The 17,668-nt window shown below is 39.2% G+C and overlaps 1 protein-coding gene across 1 annotated transcript in view; it reads right to left on the bottom strand.

Annotated features, from left to right (window-relative positions):
- Positions 1–17,668, bottom strand: part of SLC39A12 (solute carrier family 39 member 12) — a 196,148-nt gene that overhangs the window by 165,175 nt on the left and 13,305 nt on the right. Inside the window, exon 2 of the mRNA XM_007936406.1 lies at positions 16,109–16,390. Coding sequence (XP_007934597.1) covers positions 16,109–16,390 — 282 coding nt within the window. The remainder of the gene's footprint in view (positions 1–16,108; positions 16,391–17,668) is intronic.

Genomic DNA, 17,668 nt, shown 5'->3' with positions numbered 1-17,668 from the left:
AATTCCAGAGAAAAGTCCCTTGTCAAATATGTCATTGTCAAATATTTTTTCCCAATCTGTAGGTTCTTTTTTTGACTCTTTTGGCAAAGTCTTTGGAAGCACACAAAAATTTAATTTTGAGAAGATCCCATTCATCTAGTTTCTCTTCTGCTGTTTGTGCATTTTGGGTTATGCTTGATAGTCTATTTATGCCATATATTATGGCCTCTAAATTTGCCCCTAGTTTTTCCTTGAGGAACTTTATAGTTTTAGATTTCACGTGTAAGTCTTTGATACATCTGAAGTTAGTTTTTGTGTATGGTGTGAGGTACTGATCCTGTTTCATTTTTCTGCAAATGGATCTCCAGTTTTGCCAGCACCACTTGTTAAAGAGACCACCTCTTCCCCATTTAATGGATTTCAGCCCTTTGTCAAAAATCAGCTGACCATAGGTCGATGGATCTAATTCTGGGTTCTCGATTCTATTCCACTGGTCTATGTGTCTGTCATTATACCAGTACCAGGCAGTTTTGACTACTGTGACTCTATAGCAGGTTTTGAGATCCACCAGTGTGAGACCTCCTACTTTTGTTCTTCTTGCTTTGCTTAACCAAGGGCTCTTTCCTTTCCATATAAAATTAGTGATTGTTTTTTCCATATCCTTAAAAAATGTGGATGGAATCTGGATTGGGATTGATTGAATACACAGTTTGCTTTGGGTAGAATTGACATTTTCACATATTCAATCTTCCAATTCAAAGCATGGTATGTTCTTCCATTTATGTAGATCTCTTATGGTTTCTTGAAGTAGTTTTTTATAGTTTTCTTTCTACAGGCCTTTTGTGTCCCTGGTAAGATTTATTCCCAAGTATTTTATTTTTTTGGTACCTATTGTAAATGGTATTGATTTTCTTATTTCTTTTTCAGTAATCTCTTTGCTGGTGTAGAGGAATCCACCTGATTTTTGGATGTTGATCTTATATCCTGCCATGATGCTAAATCTGTCAATTAGTTCCAGTAGATTTTTGATTGAGTCTCTGGGGTTTTCTAGATATAGGATCATATTATCACCAAATAGGGATTTTGTTGTTGTTGTTGTGGTTTGCCATCAAGTTAGACCCGACCCATAGTGACCCCTCCTTGGGTTTCCAAGGCAGTATCACTACGGAAGTAGATTGCCCAATCTTTCTTCTGAGGAGTGGCTGGTGGGTTTGAACCGCCAGCCTTCTGGTTAGTAGTCAAGTGCCTTAGGCACTATGCTACCAGAGCTCCTACAAATAGGGATAGTTTGACTTATTCTTTACAATTTGGATGCTTTTGTTTTCCCTTTCTTGCCTTATTGCCCTGGCTAGGACTTCGAATACAGTGTTGAAGAGAAGTAGTGATAGAGGACATCCTTGTCTGCTTCCTGTTTGCAAGTGGAATAGTTTCTGTCTCTCTCCACTGAGAATAATGTTGGTGTAGGTTTTGCATAGATGCCCTTTATTATGTTGAGGAATGTTCCTTCTATTCCTATTTTGCTCAGGAATGGGTTTTGATCAGGAATGGGTGTTGGATTTTATCAAATACCTTTTCTGCATCAATTGATGATACAATCATGTGGTTCTTTTTCTTTGTTTTGTTTATGTGGTGGATGACGCTGATTGTTTTTTTAATGTTGAACCATCCTTGCATACCTGATATGAAATCATAATGAATGATTGTCTTGATATGTCTATTGGCTAGTATTTTGTCATCTATATTCATGAGGGATATTGGTCTGTAGTTTTCCTTTTGAGTGATGTCTTTGCCTGGTTTTGGTATCAAGGTTAAGCTTGCTTCATAAAATGAGTTAGGGAGGATTCCATCCTTTTCTATGTTTTGGAATAGTTTGAGTAGGATTGGTGTCAGTTCTTCTCTGAATGTTTGGTAGAATTCTCCAGTGAAACCATCTGGGTCAGGACTTATTTTGTGGGTAATTTTTTTATAACCTGTTCAATTTCTTCTTTTGTTATGAATCTATTCAACTTTTCCACATCAGTCTGTGTTAGTTTACATAAGTGGTGTGTTTCTAGAAATCTGTCCATTTCTTCCAGATTTTCAAATTTGTTGGAGTATAGTCCTTCATAGTATCCCAGTATTATCCTTTTTATTTCAGTCAGTTCTGTTGTGATGTCACCCATTTAGTTTCTTATTCATGTTATTTGTATTCTCTCCCTCTTTTCCTTTGTTAAGTTTGCCAGTGGCTTGTCAATTTTATTAATCTTTTAAAAAAACCAACTTCTGGTCGTGTTGATTTTTTTCTATTGTCCTTTTATTTTATTTCATTGATTTCTGCTCGAGTCTTTATTATTTCCTTTCTTCTGGCGACTGTAGGCTTTTCTTGCTGTTCTTTTTCTAATTGTTGGAGATGTTGGTTTGAAGTGTTGATTTTGGCCCTTTCTTCGTTTTGATGTGTGCATTTATCACTATAAATTGGCCTCTGATCATTACTTTTGCTGTGTCCCAAAGATGTCTGTATGTTTTGTTTTTATTCTTGTTTGATTCAAGTAATTTTTGAACTTCATTTTTTATTTCTTCTATTACCCAGTCGTTTTTGAGGAGGGTGTTGTTCAGTTTCCAAGTGTTTGCTCTTTTTTCCATTGATCTTCCTATTGCTGATTTCTAATTTGATAGTATTGTGATCTGAGAAGATGCTTTGTAGTATTTCAATGTTTCTAAAATTATTAAGGCTTGCTTTATGGCCTAACATATGGTCTATCATGGAAAATGTTCCATGTGCACTGGAAAAGAATGTATACTGTGCTATTGTTGGGTGAAGTGCTCTGTAGATGCCTATAAGGTCAAGTTGGTGGATTGTATTGTTTAGTTTGTCTGCATCCTTGTTGAATTTCTTTCCAGTTGTTCTACCTTTCATTGAAAGTGGTATATTAAAGTCTCTTACTATGACTGTGGAGTCATCTATTTGCCTTTTCAACTCATTTAAAGTTGGATTTATGTATTTTGGGGCTCTTTCATTGGGTCTGTAGATATTTATTATGGTTATATCTTCTTGTTCAATTGATCCTTTAATCATTACATAATGTCCTTCCTTGTCTGGTATGGTGGTTTTTGTCTTAAAGTCAATTTGATCAGAAATTAATATTGCCACTCCTGCTCTTTCTTGCTTGCCATTTGCTTGATATATCTTTTTCCAACCTTTGATTTTTAGTCTATTTTTATCTTTGTCTCCTGTAGATAGCATATTGATGGGTTTTGTTTTCTTATCCGATCTGCAACTCTCCGTCTCTTGAGAGGTGCATTTAATCCATTAACATTCAGTGTAATTATCACCAAGTATGAATTGGTTGCTGGCATTTTGGTATGTTTTTACGTGGTGTCCCTGGTTTCTTTGCTCCATATTATTTTCTGTACTGAGCTCATTATATTTATTAATTGTGTTATCATTTCTTTTCTTGCTGTTGTTTTAGTATTTGGTGAATATTTGTGCTTGTCCTCTTTTTTATTGTGATGTGAGGGTTTATCATTTTTCTTTGAGGTTACCCTGTGATTTATAATTTCCCCCCTGAGTTTAAAACACTTCATTCTATCTTGAATCTCTTGACTTTCTCACCATTTAGAAGTTCTGTAACTACACAATATTTTCCCTCTTCTTGGTTTGTAGTTGTCTTCTTTTGCCAATTGGTGTCTCTGGTTCCCTGTTTACAATCTTATAAGCTTATTTTACTTTGGTTATGTCCATAGCTGTGGTTTCTGTGTTATGTCATCTTGTGTATTAATGGTTGGTTGTTGTTTGCTATTTTTGGCTCTCTGTTCAAAGAACTCCCTTTAGTATCTCTTGTAAGGTTGATCTGGTTTCAACAAATTCCCTTAGTTTCTGCTTATCTGGAAATCTCCTAATTTCTCCATCATATTTGAGGGACAATTTTGTCATGTATATAATTCTTGGTTGGAAATTTATCTCTTACCATCCCATTGCCTTCTGACTTGCATGGCTTCTGCTGACAAATCAGAGCTTATTCTTACTGATGTCCTTTGAAAGTAACTCTTTGTTTTTCCCATGCTGCTTTCAGGATTCTTTCTTTGTCTTTGCTTTTGATGAGTTTCATGATGGTATGTCCTGGTGATTTTCTTTTGGGGGTCTATTCTGTTTGGGGTTCGTTGGATTTCCTGAATGGTTATATTCTCATCTTTCATCAGGTCAGGGAAGTTCTTTTCCAACAAATACTGGGAAATTTTCCCAGCGGTTTTATTTTTCTCTTCCTGTTCTGGAATTCCAATGACATGTGGGTTATTCCTTTTGATGGCATCCCACATGAACCTTAGGCTTCCTTCATTTTGTTTTGATCTTTTTTCTGAGTGATCCCTTTCCAAAAAGTATTCAGGTATTTGTTTTCAATCTCATTAATTCTGTCTTCCATTGATTCATTTCTATTCCCTTGCCCTTTCAATGTGTGGTCTATTTCTGACAATTTAGTATTAATCTTCTGGATTTCTATCTTTAGACTCTGATCATTTCTAATTTTTCATTTATTTTGTCATTTTGTTCTTGTATTTTCTTCCAAAATTGTTCTAGGGTTTTGTCTGTGTTTTCCTTAATTTTGTCAATGTTTTCCTTGATCTATCTCTCAATCCTTTGAAGATACCTAAATATAATTATTTTGAATTCCTTATCAGGGAGTTCCAATGCTGCTTTTTCCTCAGGGATGTTTTCTGAGTCTGTATCCTGCTCTCTTGTTTCTACCACTGTATCTTGCTTCTTTGTTTGGACTATGGTAGTCTTTGTCTCCAAGACATTGTGACATTCTATTTAGATCTCTGTTAACTGTTTGTGAAGAGCAGCTAAGGGTGAGTCAGGCTCTTCTTTGTGATTGTTTACCATTGGCCAATTGGTGGAGAAGGAAGTAGTGGCTCTTACTCAGTAAGTGAAGCTACAGGGGCTGCTGGTGTAGTTGTGTTGTATGGGGACTGTTGCTGTCTCCCACTCACTTAGACAAAAATAACAATTAAATAACCATCAAAAAAGTAAAAGTAAATGGACAAAAAACACACTGTGTAATCACACAGGAACAATAACTAAAAAAAGAGCAATGGAAAAAAAATAATAAATGCCGTGCAATATCTTGGGAAAGGGCAATAAGAGAAAAAAAGTAGAGTAGGAGAATAATGAAGAAAAAAATGGGAAAAAATGCAAAAAGAAAAAGAAGGAACAGGTTTAACCATGTGAAAGAAAAAAAAAAAAAAAATGGAACCAGGAACAAGGAAAAGAGAAAAGGCTGAAAACTAGAACCTGGGAAAGGAAGAATAAAGAATAATAATTTAAAAAGGACAACAACAACAACAAGAATAGTTTTAAAACAGACAAAAAAAAACAAATTAAAAAAAAAAAAAAAAGAATCAGAGCAGGGTGGGGCAGAGCACCCAGGTTCTGTCCAAGAACGCAGACTGGGACGGAATTCCTGCCAGCCTAGAATTGGGTGGGAGCAAGGGATGGCTGCACTCCTGTTCACCAAGAGGGTGTGGGGTATAACAGTAACAAGGGGAATATCGCACCTTTCTAGTCTTTGGCATCCGGAACATCCTTGTGGTTCCTGGCAAGTGGAGCCTGTTCGTAAGTCCCTGGAATCTAGGAGAACGCTGTCACTTTAAATATCCAAAATGGTATGTAAACCATTCAAAATGGCTGTGCCCCCCAGACAGGCAAAAGTCCACAGCTCAGCCCGCCTTCCTCTTTGCTACTTCCCCTTTTATTCACCAGCTACCAGTGCAGTCCTCCATGCAGTCCCTGGCTAGCAAGGCTACTTTTTAGGTTAATTCTTAGGTCTTAACACAACTTGGCAATATTGAAGCTGTCTCTGCCACCAGGATCACTGCCAGACTCCAACTCAGTGTGTCTCCTTTTTTGTGTTTTCATGCAAATTCTTCTACTAGTTGGAGTTTAGTCCATTTCTATATCCTTCCCTTCAGAGCTCAGTGGTCCAGGATTATCTTCTGTATCTGTGTTAATTGGTTCCCCTTTTCTTTGTTGAAGAGGGTCTGTGCAGTCTTTCTGCCTATTCTGCCATCTTACTGGAACTCTTTACTTCTGTCTTTAGGTCCTGCTTGTGTCTGATCTCATATATACCACTTCCATATAATGATGAAATACTGTTATGTATGTCCAACTTTATGACTCTATGGGTCAGACAACACTCATTTCATGATGGGAAGCTCAGGCCACCTGGTTACTTGGTGGCCCATGGTTAGGTGTTCAGCCCAGTGAAAAGCCAAACATTGTTTCTCAATACCTAAGATATACCTTAAGTAGGACAGTGTAGGGGTATTTCTGGACTTTTCAGCTGAAGGCAAACTGCCTCTAGTGATCCTCCAAAACTGGAATTGAGAAAAATGCCTTGGCCACATCAATAGCTGCATTTAAGGTACCAAAAACCAAAAACCAGACTCACTGTCATCAAGTCAATTCCAACTCATAGTGACCCCCATTGGATTTCCAAGGCTGTAAATCTTTGTTGAAGCAGACTATCTCATCTTTCTTCTGTGCAGTGTATGGTGGGTTTGAACCACCCACCTTTTGGTTTTATCAGCCAAATGCCTTAACCACTACTCCACTAGAGCTCCTCATAAGGTACCAGGAGATGTATTAACTTGCTCTAGCAATCAAGCCACATCTGGAACAGAAGTTGCAATTGGAGTAACTACCTGGTTAAGTTTATGATAATCCATTGTCATTCTCCAAGATCTAACTTTTTTTTTTTTTTTTTTTTTTTTTGCCCAGGCCAAATAGGAGAGTTGAAAAAAAGATGTGGTGGGAATTACAACCCCTGCATCCTTTGAGTTCTTGGTGGTGACATTAATTTCTGAAATCCCTCCAGGAATATGATATTGCTTTTGCTTTATTATTTTTCTAGGTAGGGAGAGTTCTAATGTCTTCCATGTGGCTTTTCCTCCATAGTAGCCCTTACTCCACATGTCAGGGATCCAATATGGAGGTTCTACCAATTGCTGAGTATGTCTATTCTAATTATATATTCTGAAACTGGGAAATCACTATAGGATGTGTTTAGGGACCCACTGGAACCATTGTGAGATGAACCTGAGATAAAATCTATAAATAATCTGACCTCCATATGACCTCACTATGGATGGTGGGCCACAGTGATGTTTTGAGTCTCCTGGAACTAGTTCAGAGCCAGTATCTGCTAATACCCCAAAAGTCTGATTATTTCCTTTTCCCAAGGAACAGTCACTCTTGTAAAAGGCTATAAATAAGCCTTTTGAGAAGGCTGGGGAAAAGATTAACAGTATAAATTTTTGACAGGGTAGTAGGGTCCTTTCTCAAGGAGCCATAGCCTCCTCTGCATTCAATGAGTTGTGGTTTTATAAACTGGCTCAGCTATGGGAAATGATTGAGGGTCCATATTCAGTGTTCTGGCAATTCAAGTTAGAGTTGGCCTAGAATTCTTCTGCTTTTATAGATCAAGTCAAAATTTCATGTATTTCCTATCAATTTCACTCCTAGGGACATCATGCCTAAGCAGCCAATACTATAAACCCATATGAATCTGGATATTCTGATAAATGCCTTGATTCTGCTCTTCATTACAGTAACCATGCCCATCTTGTCTTTATTGATTAAGTGCTGCCACTTGGCACCTATGATCATGGGGTCCACTTAGCCCCATCATAGTTAGATGTCTTAATTCACTTAAAGCAGTTCCCACTGTTAAATCTCACTTACCTAAAATAGCAATTTCAGCAGTCCCTTCACACATTGTTTCCTCACTGTTGTGGCGAAAGGTGTGTCTTCTGGATAGTCCATATATGGCTCTATGGGTCTAACCTGATAAATCCACTCTAAAGTGCCAATTTCCCTAGATACCTTCTTTTACCAAGGCAGGACTAATACTTCAACTTGATTTAGTGTACGCCACTGCATATGCCATACTTAAAAATATCTCTGGTTACCAAATAAACCTTGGATCCTTTCTAACTTCTCAAATTGAGACATTGGTTAAAGAACCTGTTTAGTGGGCTAATACCAATTAACTCAGACTGATCCAACTTTATGTTACTTGTACCATTATTCACACCCTTAATAGCCACTCTCACACATATTTTTCATGTTTCTTTCATACTTATTAGAAAAATCAAGCAGTTTTTTTTTTTTTTTTTTGGAATGTAGCATACCTCTTCCTGGGTCACACTTTTTATTTCATCTTTTGGGACTCAGTGGGCCTTAAGTCTAGTTGTAAGTCCAGAAGGAGCTCTGGTGGCATAGTGCCTAAGGCATTTGACTGCTAACCAGAAGGCTGGTGATCCAAACCCACCAGCCACCCCTTGGAAGGAAGATTGGTTGATCTACTTCTGTTATGATACCACCTCAGAAACCCAAGGAGGGGTCACTATGAGTCGGACCTGGCGGCAGTGTGTGTGTGTGTGTGTGTGTGTGTGTGTGTGTTTATAAGTCCAGAAGCAATAATAGGTGGTAGTGTGATACCTGGTAACACTCAACAATGTCTTGTAAGGCATCTGCTTCAGGCACTAGCCTAGGTGATATCTCAGAGAAAGATTAATCAGGCACAGCAGGGGGTAAAAAGCTTGGTTCTATTGGTAGAAGTGAATCAGTGGAATTTAGGGGCTCAATTAGGGCCTCCTGATTATCTGCCCATTTGATTATCTGCCTGTTTTTCCTCATCCCAAGTTTCAGGATCCCATTTCTTCCCAATCAATGCCCTCACTTTACTTCAGATACCATTTGATTTTAGGAATTCAATTGGCATTGTGATTCATCCACTTTATGATAAGACTCTGGGTTTGGTTTTTGGAAATATCATCTCTGTTACTACAAGAAATAAGATTTCCTATCAGGGAACATGTGTAAATATTGAGGTCTTTTATGCAGCACTTAAGCTGTGGCACCAAAGACCTGAGTTAATCTCTTTCTTCTACCATTTTGTCTAACGTAAGTAGAACCAACCAACAGCTTCCCTATACTTGTCATTCTGACAAAATAGCAAAAAACATCAAACATGTAATCACCCAAAAGCTTGGCTTCTCACCAATACTTGATTTACTGTGTGTGATATTTTGTGTATTAATATCGCCACCACTCACCATGGATTAGCACATCCTCTTTACTAATGGAGGTAAAATTATCAGTGCCTTTAAGACTAGTCAGACTTGAAAAACAATTTAGAAAACTCATTATTACAATATTGTGTCCCTAGAACCACACTCAGTACCAAATGTCTTAGTCTGGTTCTCTACAGAAGCAAAACCAGCAAAACATGTATCAGGGAAAAAAAAAAAAAAACTAACTCACTGCTGTTGAGTTGGATCCAACTCATAGCAACCCCTCCTTGGGTTTCTGAGGCAGTATCACTATGGAAGTAGATCACGCAGTCTTCCTTCTGAGGAGTGGCTTGTGGGTTTGAACTGTCAGTCTTCTGGTTAGCAGTCAAATGCCTTAGGCATATATATATATATATATATATATATATATATATATATATATACCAAAACCAAACTCACTGCCATTGAGTCAGTTCCAACTTATTGCAACCCCCACTGGGTTTCCAAGGCTGTAATTCTTTACAGAAGCATACTGCCTCAACTATCTCCCACAGAACGGCTAGTGGGTTCAAACCATGGACTTTAACAGCCAAAATGCCTTAACCACTATACCACCAGAGCTCCTTATGTATATATAGAGAGATTTTTCCCAAGTAAGCAACTCACACTGTTGTAGAAGCTGATAAATTTGAAGTCCATGGGTCAGACATCAGGTGGGATGATTTTCCTGACTCACATAGCTGTAGAGGCTGATGAACACAAGGTCAGCAGGTCAGATGGAAGGCTGCTGACCCAAAGGTGGTGGAGACTAATGAAACTGAAGATCAGTAGGCAATACTGGAAGCCACCAGATCAAGTCCAAAGAACCAGAGGTCTGATGATTACGATGCCAGATGTAAGATTCAGATCAAACAAAGAGCCAGAGAGCTTTGCCAGAACATTCATATATATTGGATACAGACCACATAGAGATTTCATCATGTAAGTGATTACATTATATTAGATCTCTTCATGGGGGATGACTACATCCTTACACAACCGCCAAACTGTGTAATTGCCATACTACTGAGAACCTTGGCCCAGCAAATTTGACACACAACCTTAAATATCACAATAGTAAAGTTTAAAAAAAAAAAAAAGAAAAGAAAACAACAAATATTTGTGAGAGTGAGGAGAGACTAGAACCTTCATATGCTGCTGGTGGGACTATAAAATAGTACAACCACTGTGGAAAATATTTTGGCACTTCCTTCAATAGTTGGAAATAGAAATACCATATGATCCAGCAATCCCACCACTGGTTATATATCCTACAGAAGTAACAGCCATGACACAAATAGATATGTGCACACTCATGTTTGTCACAGATTATTTACAATAGCAAAAAGATGGAAACAACCTAAGTGTCCATTAATGAAAGAATGGATAACAGACTAAAGTACACACACACACACACACACATAATGGAATACTACACACATTAAAGAATAGTGATGAATCTGCAAAACACCTTACAACATGGATGAACATGGAGGACATTATGCTGAGTGACATTGTTGTTGTTGTTGTTGTTTGCTGTCGAGTCGGCCCCGACTCATAGCGACCCCTCCTTGGGTTTCCGAGGCAGTATTGCTGCGGAAGTAGGATTGCCCAACCTTCCTTCCGAGTGACATTAGTCAATCACAAAAAGACAGACATTTTATGAGACCACTACAACAAAAATTCAAGAAAAGGTTTACACATAGAAACATTCTTTGAAGGTACCAGAGATGGGAGGGTAGACACATGTTTACTTGTGTGAAAGGAAATGCAATATACAATAAGGTGGAGGTCAGCACAAACTGATCAAGACAGAAGACGACATTGGGAGGAGTTTAAGAGTTAAAGGTAACAAAGTTGAGTACTATTACATACACAATCCTGCAATAACAGTAAACCAATAATCTACAAGTGGATATATAGATAGACACACAGGCTGAACAAGTGTGGGAAGGTGAATGGGACTATAACCATGTTCTGGTTACCTAGTGCCACTCTGATAAGAATATGCCACAAATAGGATGGCTTGAACAAATAGGGGTTTATTCTCTTACAGTTTGGAGGCTTTAAGTCTAAGTTCAAAGTGCCAGGCTCTAGGGGCTGGGTTAAAGCCCCTCAAACTTAGGCTTCAGCTCTGCCTCCTGTTCCCGGCACACTGGACCTAGAGGCTTTTCTTCACTCAGACAGCTAGCTGCTGGCTGCTGAGACTGACAAGCTCAAGGTTGGCAAGTAAAAAGGCACAGTCCCAATGTCACCAAACCACACAGCAGGCCATTAATTCAAGTCCACTGGAAGTCCCAAGGTCAGTAGAGCATGGCAAGCTGCTGAACAACAACATGGCTAGATGCAGGGTTCAAAAGTGCCATAAACTAGAGACCATTCCCCAAGATTTCTCCTTATATACAGGAAGCAGACCACATCCCTAAAGCAGCTACTCAGCTGCTCACAGTAGATTCCACCATGAAGTTGATTAACAGTCTCATCATGGAGAATACTACATCCAGCGCCTGGACACTCAACCAGGCCCAGCCAAGTTGACACACAAACATAACTACCACAACCCACAAATATATACAGGTTTGACAAAGGATATTTCTATGTATATATTTATATGTGCTACAAATACATCCATGAATATAGTATAGCATACAGGGAGTAAGACTATGAAAACTTCTTAGCCATAAACAAACACCTTGTGGTAATGAATCACTGGGTTTGGAGGCTCAGGACCATAGTCTCAGGGGCCATCAAGGTCAATGACATAACATAGTCCAAAGAGACAATATTCTACATCCTACTTTGATAAGTAACTACTGGGGTTGTAACCACTCTCCACTTGAGAGCAGCCATCTAAGGTGCAACTGTTGGTCTGTCCTCATCTGGAGTAAAGAACTATGAACAAAATCAGAGATGCAAGGGAACAATTATTGAACAATAATTGAATTTGGAATTATTATTTCAAAGGACTAATGGACTATAGGAGCTCTGGTAGCATAGTGGCTAAAAGCACTTGACTGCTAACCAGAAGGCTGGTGGTTCAAACCCACCAGCCACTCCTCGGAAGGAAGGTTGGGCAATCCTACTTCTGTAGTGATACTGCCTCGGAAACCCAAGGAGGGGTCGCTATGAGTCGGGGCCGACTCGACAGCACATAACAACAACAACAACAATGGACTATGGGAACACCATCCTCCATGACTATGAGACCAGAAGAACTAGATGGTGCCGGCTACCACTGCTGATTGCTCTGAAAGTGATCACAGTAGTAGGTCCTGGATGAAAAATGTGGAACAAAACTGAAAATCATAATAAATACCAGGCTTACTGATCTGATAGAGACTGGTGGAACCCCTGAACCTATGGCTCTTAGTCACCATTCAGGGGTGGAACTGAACTTCCATGGCTCAACTTTCAACCAAATGATAGGTCGATAAGGTGAACAATAATATAGGGAGGTATGCACTTCTTAGAACAATCAACCATACAAAATCAAAAAGGCAGCATTTGCCCAGGGATAAAGTTCAGAGGTAGGAAGGGATAGAAAAAAGGAAGAATGTATATGGTAAATACAAGGAGGAAAAGGGAAGAGTACTTTTACACTGAGAGGACTGCAATCAATGTCACAAAACAAAATGCGTATGAATGTTGAATGAAAGATCAATTTTCTCTGTAAACTTTCACTTAAATCACAATAAAAAGTTGAAAAAAATCACAAGGAGACAAGTAAATAAAATTATTTTGTATCTCAAAAATAATAACAAATTGTTTGAAAGCAAAGATGTCACTGAAAACTAAGGTGTGCCTGAGCCAAGCCATGGTATTTTCAAATACCTCATATGTATGCAAGGGCTAGATAACAAATAAGGAACACTGAAAAAGAATTGATTCTTTGAATTATAGTGTTGGCAAAGAATACTGAATATACTGTGAACTGCCAGAAGAATTAACAAATCTGTCTTGGAAGAAGTACAATCAGAATGTTCCTTTGAAGGGAGGATGGTGAGACTTTGTTTTACATACTTTGGATATGTTATTAAGAAGGACCAGTCCCTGGAGAAGGATATCATGCTTGGTAAAGTGAGGATCAGCAAAAAAGAGGAAGACCCTCAATGAGATGGATTGACACAGTGGCTACAAGAACAGGTTCCAACATAGCAATGATTGTGAGGATGGTGCAAGACCGAACAGTGTTTCCTTCTGTTATATAAAGGGTCACTATGAGTCAGAACTGACTCAACAGCACCTAATAACAAGAACAGTTTGGAGGAAAGATGATGGAATAGAGGTATGTTTATATTCTGGGAATGGTTCATTAGGATATTATAATGTCAAGTTGGTCTCTCCTGGAGTTTTTTGAAGACTACCTCATATGCTTGTTAGTGGTTGGCCTACAGAGGCTGAGTCCTGTGTAGGTAAAGACCTAGAAATGCTAGTAGTGATAGACCTCATACGCTTGTTGGAAATATCAGCAGCCTCCAGGGAGGTCCAGCAGGCTTCCTGCAGGAGTTTGGATTGATTGACTTCCTAGGGGAAACCTAGCCCAGATAAATGTTCTAAAGGACATTTGCAGTGACTAGACAGTAGTATCCTCCAGTAGATGATTGGTCTAAGGCCTAGCAAAGTGCTATGACTCAGCAGGAGTAAACGACTGTTGAATGAATAGATAGATAAAGTAGTTCTATACAATAATACTGAATTATTTTATACTGTTCAAGGAAAGTTTTAGCTCACAAACATTCAGAAGCCCTTGTATTTACAGTATGTGTTGAATAACTAGACAGCTGGGTTGACTATATACACAGTCAGTTTTCAAGTGCTGGGATTCCATTCTAGTCTGCCTCAAAAGGCAGCAGCAGGTAGGATGACTAAAATTCTAGTGACTGATTTGAATCCATCTTTTATTACATAGATGTTACATTGAAGAAATTATATGTGAGCATGCATTATTTCCGAGGTGGTATCACTACGGAAGTAGATTGCCCAATCTTCTTTCCAAGGAGTGGCTGGTGGATTTGAACCATGAGCCTTCTGGTTAGCAGTCAAATGCCTTAGGCACTATGCTACCAGAGCTCCTCATTATTTAAGCAGAAAACTGAATTCTCTGAGAGACTAGAACCAAACTGTTTCTGTAGAGTCAATTCCAACTCAACCTATAGGACAGACTAGAACTTCCCCCATATGGTTTTCAAGGCTGTAAAGTTTTGCAAAAGTAGACTACCATTATCTTTCTTCCATAGAGTGGTTGGTAGGATCAAACCACAGATCTTTCACTTCACAGCTAAGTGCTTAATCACTGTACCACTAGGGTACTTTCTGAATTCTACAAAGGAATCTCATTCGCTAAATTAAAAATCAAAACAAAAAAGACAGCCAAATTTTGAGATCCAAAGGATTAGAGGTGCAGAAGTAATATTTGCAAAGTCCTCAGTAAACAGCTTTTCCATTTGTTCTGCCAACAGCAAATTAGAGGATATGTTTGCTGCCTGTTAAACCTCAGCATGATTGCTTAGATACATCCAGGGTCCCAGAAACCAGAATTGAGAGTAAGAGTAAAATTTGTCTGTACATTTCAATGAATAATTGCAGAGGGGGAAAAAAATAAAAAAAGTTTTCACAATTCCCCTCAAAATGTGATGGTGGCTCATCAATTAATTCTTCAAGGAAATGTGGCTTTAAAAAAATAAAAAAACTTTCTTATGTTCAGAGGACTCTATCTGCTGAAACTTCCCACTGAAAACCAGATAGCAAAAAGTAATGGAAAAGCCAGCTCTTGCTGGAATGGTAATGAAGGCAGTGAGAGGCCAGGTGCCTACCTTCTCACAGCAGGTGCTGTGAGAGATGAGAAGGCAACCTGTACACAGGCCACATGAATCAAAGGCCACAAAAATGATATGGTCAATCTAGTGCTGACTGTCATGAATAATGCTTTCTTCAAGGACTTCCCTCTGCCATTGGAGTTCAGTTCTTGGAGCCTGGTTCAAAGCTTGGAGTCATAGCGACTTCGGTGCTGACAGGCACTCAAAAAAGAGCTGCCCTGTCACCTGGCCTGTCTACCCACCCATCAGCCAGCTTCTGGCTAAAACTCATCTGGCATTGTTGTTGTTAAGTGCCATCAAGTCGATTTTCTACTCATAGCTGTCTCATGTGATGAAGTAGAATTTCTCCATAAGGTTTCAAGGATGTAATCTCTCTGGTAGCAGATCCTCAGGTCTCTCTCATGTGGAGCTCCTAGATGAATTCAAACTGCCAACCTTTCAGTTAACAGCCAAGCACTTAAACTTTGTGCCACTAGGGCAACTTATCTGATAGTAGTAGGAGCTCTGGTGGCATAGTGGATGAGGCATTTGGTTGCTAACCAGAAGGTTGGTTGTTCAAATCTACCAGCTGCTCCACAGAAGGAAGATGAGGCAGTATACCTCTGTAAAGATTTACAGCCTTGGGAACTCAGTGGGAGGTTAGTATTCACTCACTGCCATCCAGTCGATTCCAACTCATAGTGACCTCCTTTGGGTTTCCAAGGTGGTTAACCTTTATGGAAGTAGATTGCCCAGTCTTCCTTCCATGGAGTGGCTGGAGGGTTTGAACTACCAACCTCCTGGTTAGCAGTCAAATGCCTTAAGCACAGTAGTAAGCAAAATAAAACAAAACCAGTTGCCACCATATTAATTCCAACTATGGCAACTCCATGTATGTCAGAGCAGAATGGCACTCCACAAGATTTTCAAAGGCTGTGAACTTTTGGAAGTGGATGGTCAGACTTTTCTTCTGAGGAGCCTCTTGATGAATTCAAACTGCCAACATTTTGGTAAGTCGCCAAGAACGTAACTGTTTGCATCACCTGGGGACTCCTAGTAGTAAACCATTACATTTCTATTGTTAGAATTTTAAACTATGTCATTTAACATCCCATAACTAAAAACCACAAATACTTACCTCTCTCAGAAGTCCTTGAATATTTCAGGAATAAATAAGTGACCCAAATAAGGTTGTGAGTCTGTATCACAGAAGCAGAGCCAGTTAGAAATTTTGCCATTCTTACCTGGCTCTTTGAAGTGTTAAAGTACTGCCTGGTGAAAGCCAAGATATCTTCGGTTTCATTCTCTGAAAGGAAATAGGAGTCTTCATCCTGCCTGAGGCTGAGTAGGCTGTGTAGGTAAAATTTATACTCTTTATTACTCATGTTGAGCTTTGAAGAGCAGATCTCTTCCTGATGAATAATGTAATAGAGGAGGAGAAGAGAAACTTTCTGGAACACTTCCTCTCTGAGCTGATCTTCAAAATCTCCTCCAGCTATTAGTAACAGAGCATCTGGTTCAAAGCACTGTTCAAAAAAAACCAGTGAAGAAAGTTTAGCAAATAATGCCAGAACCCTAACAACCTCTGAGTCTCCACTGTCTATTATTTCATAAATAGTGAGGAAAATGTACATAGGCTCAATAGCCAAATTCAAATAAGACAGTTGTACTTGGACTTTTACATAATGATGGTGCCCTCTTAAACCCACTGTCATTGAGTCAAGTCCAACTCATAGCAACCCTATAGAACAGAATAGAACTTCCTCACAGTGTTTCCAAGGCTGTAAATCTTTATAGAAGCAGACTGCCTTGTCTTTCTACCATGGAGTGGCTGGTGGGTTCAAGCTGCAGATCTTTTGGTTAGCAGAGGAATACTTTCTTTACTACACAACCAGAGCTCTTGGTGCCCTCTTCTAAAAAAGAAAATCAGTGCAATCAAGTTGATTCCTAGTCATAGTAACTCATTGGGTTTCCAAGGTGGTATATCTTTATGGAAGTAGATTATCTCATCTTCCTTCTTCAGGGCAGCTGGTGGGTTTGAACTGCCAACTTTCTTGTTAACAATCACATGCCTTAGGGCACTGCACCACCTGCCCTCCTAGAGATCCCTTTTTCCCTAAGAGTGGTCCCTCTTTCTCCAGTTACAGTGGCCACAAGTTGTCCATTTGCTGCCATGAGTAAAATCAGTGAGCCTTTGGCTCTTAAACTGATGCCCCATGACATTTAGCATAACATTCAAATTCCTTACATTTTCTTCCACTGTCTAGCTCCTGTTTATCCTACTTCTCACTAAACTTCTACCCCTGTGATTTTCTGTCAATTCCACCAAACTCTTTCCCACCATCCTGCAGGTCTCCTTGTTGCTCTCATCTCTCAGGTCTGTTTGAAGCTTCATCTCCTCAAGGAAGCCTTCCTGAACACCCTGTCCAAAGCACAGCAAGTACTGTCCAATAGAAATATAACATAGCCCACAGATGTGAGCCACTTCTGTCATGTTTAATTTTCTAATAGCCACATGGAGTCCCTGGGTGATACAAACTGTTAACACGCTTGGCTCCTAACTGAAAGGAAGGAAATTCGAGTTTATCCAGAAGTGCCTCAGAAGAAAGGCCTGATGATCTACTTCTGAAAGATCAACCATTGAAAACCTTTTGGAGTATAGCTCTGTTCTGACACGCATGTAGTCACTAGAACTCAATTCAACAGTAACTGGTTAATGTTGTTGTTGTTGTTAAGTGCCGTCGAGTCGTTTCCGACTCATAGCGACCCCATGCACAGCAGAACGAAACACTGCCCGATCCCGC

This window comes from Orycteropus afer, unplaced genomic scaffold (assembly GCF_000298275.1).
Source record: "Orycteropus afer afer isolate SDZICR_OR568_19922 unplaced genomic scaffold, OryAfe1.0 scaffold00035, whole genome shotgun sequence".
NCBI classification, from domain to species: domain Eukaryota; kingdom Metazoa; phylum Chordata; class Mammalia; order Tubulidentata; family Orycteropodidae; genus Orycteropus; species Orycteropus afer.
This window is presented reverse-complemented; position numbering and strand designations above follow the sequence as displayed.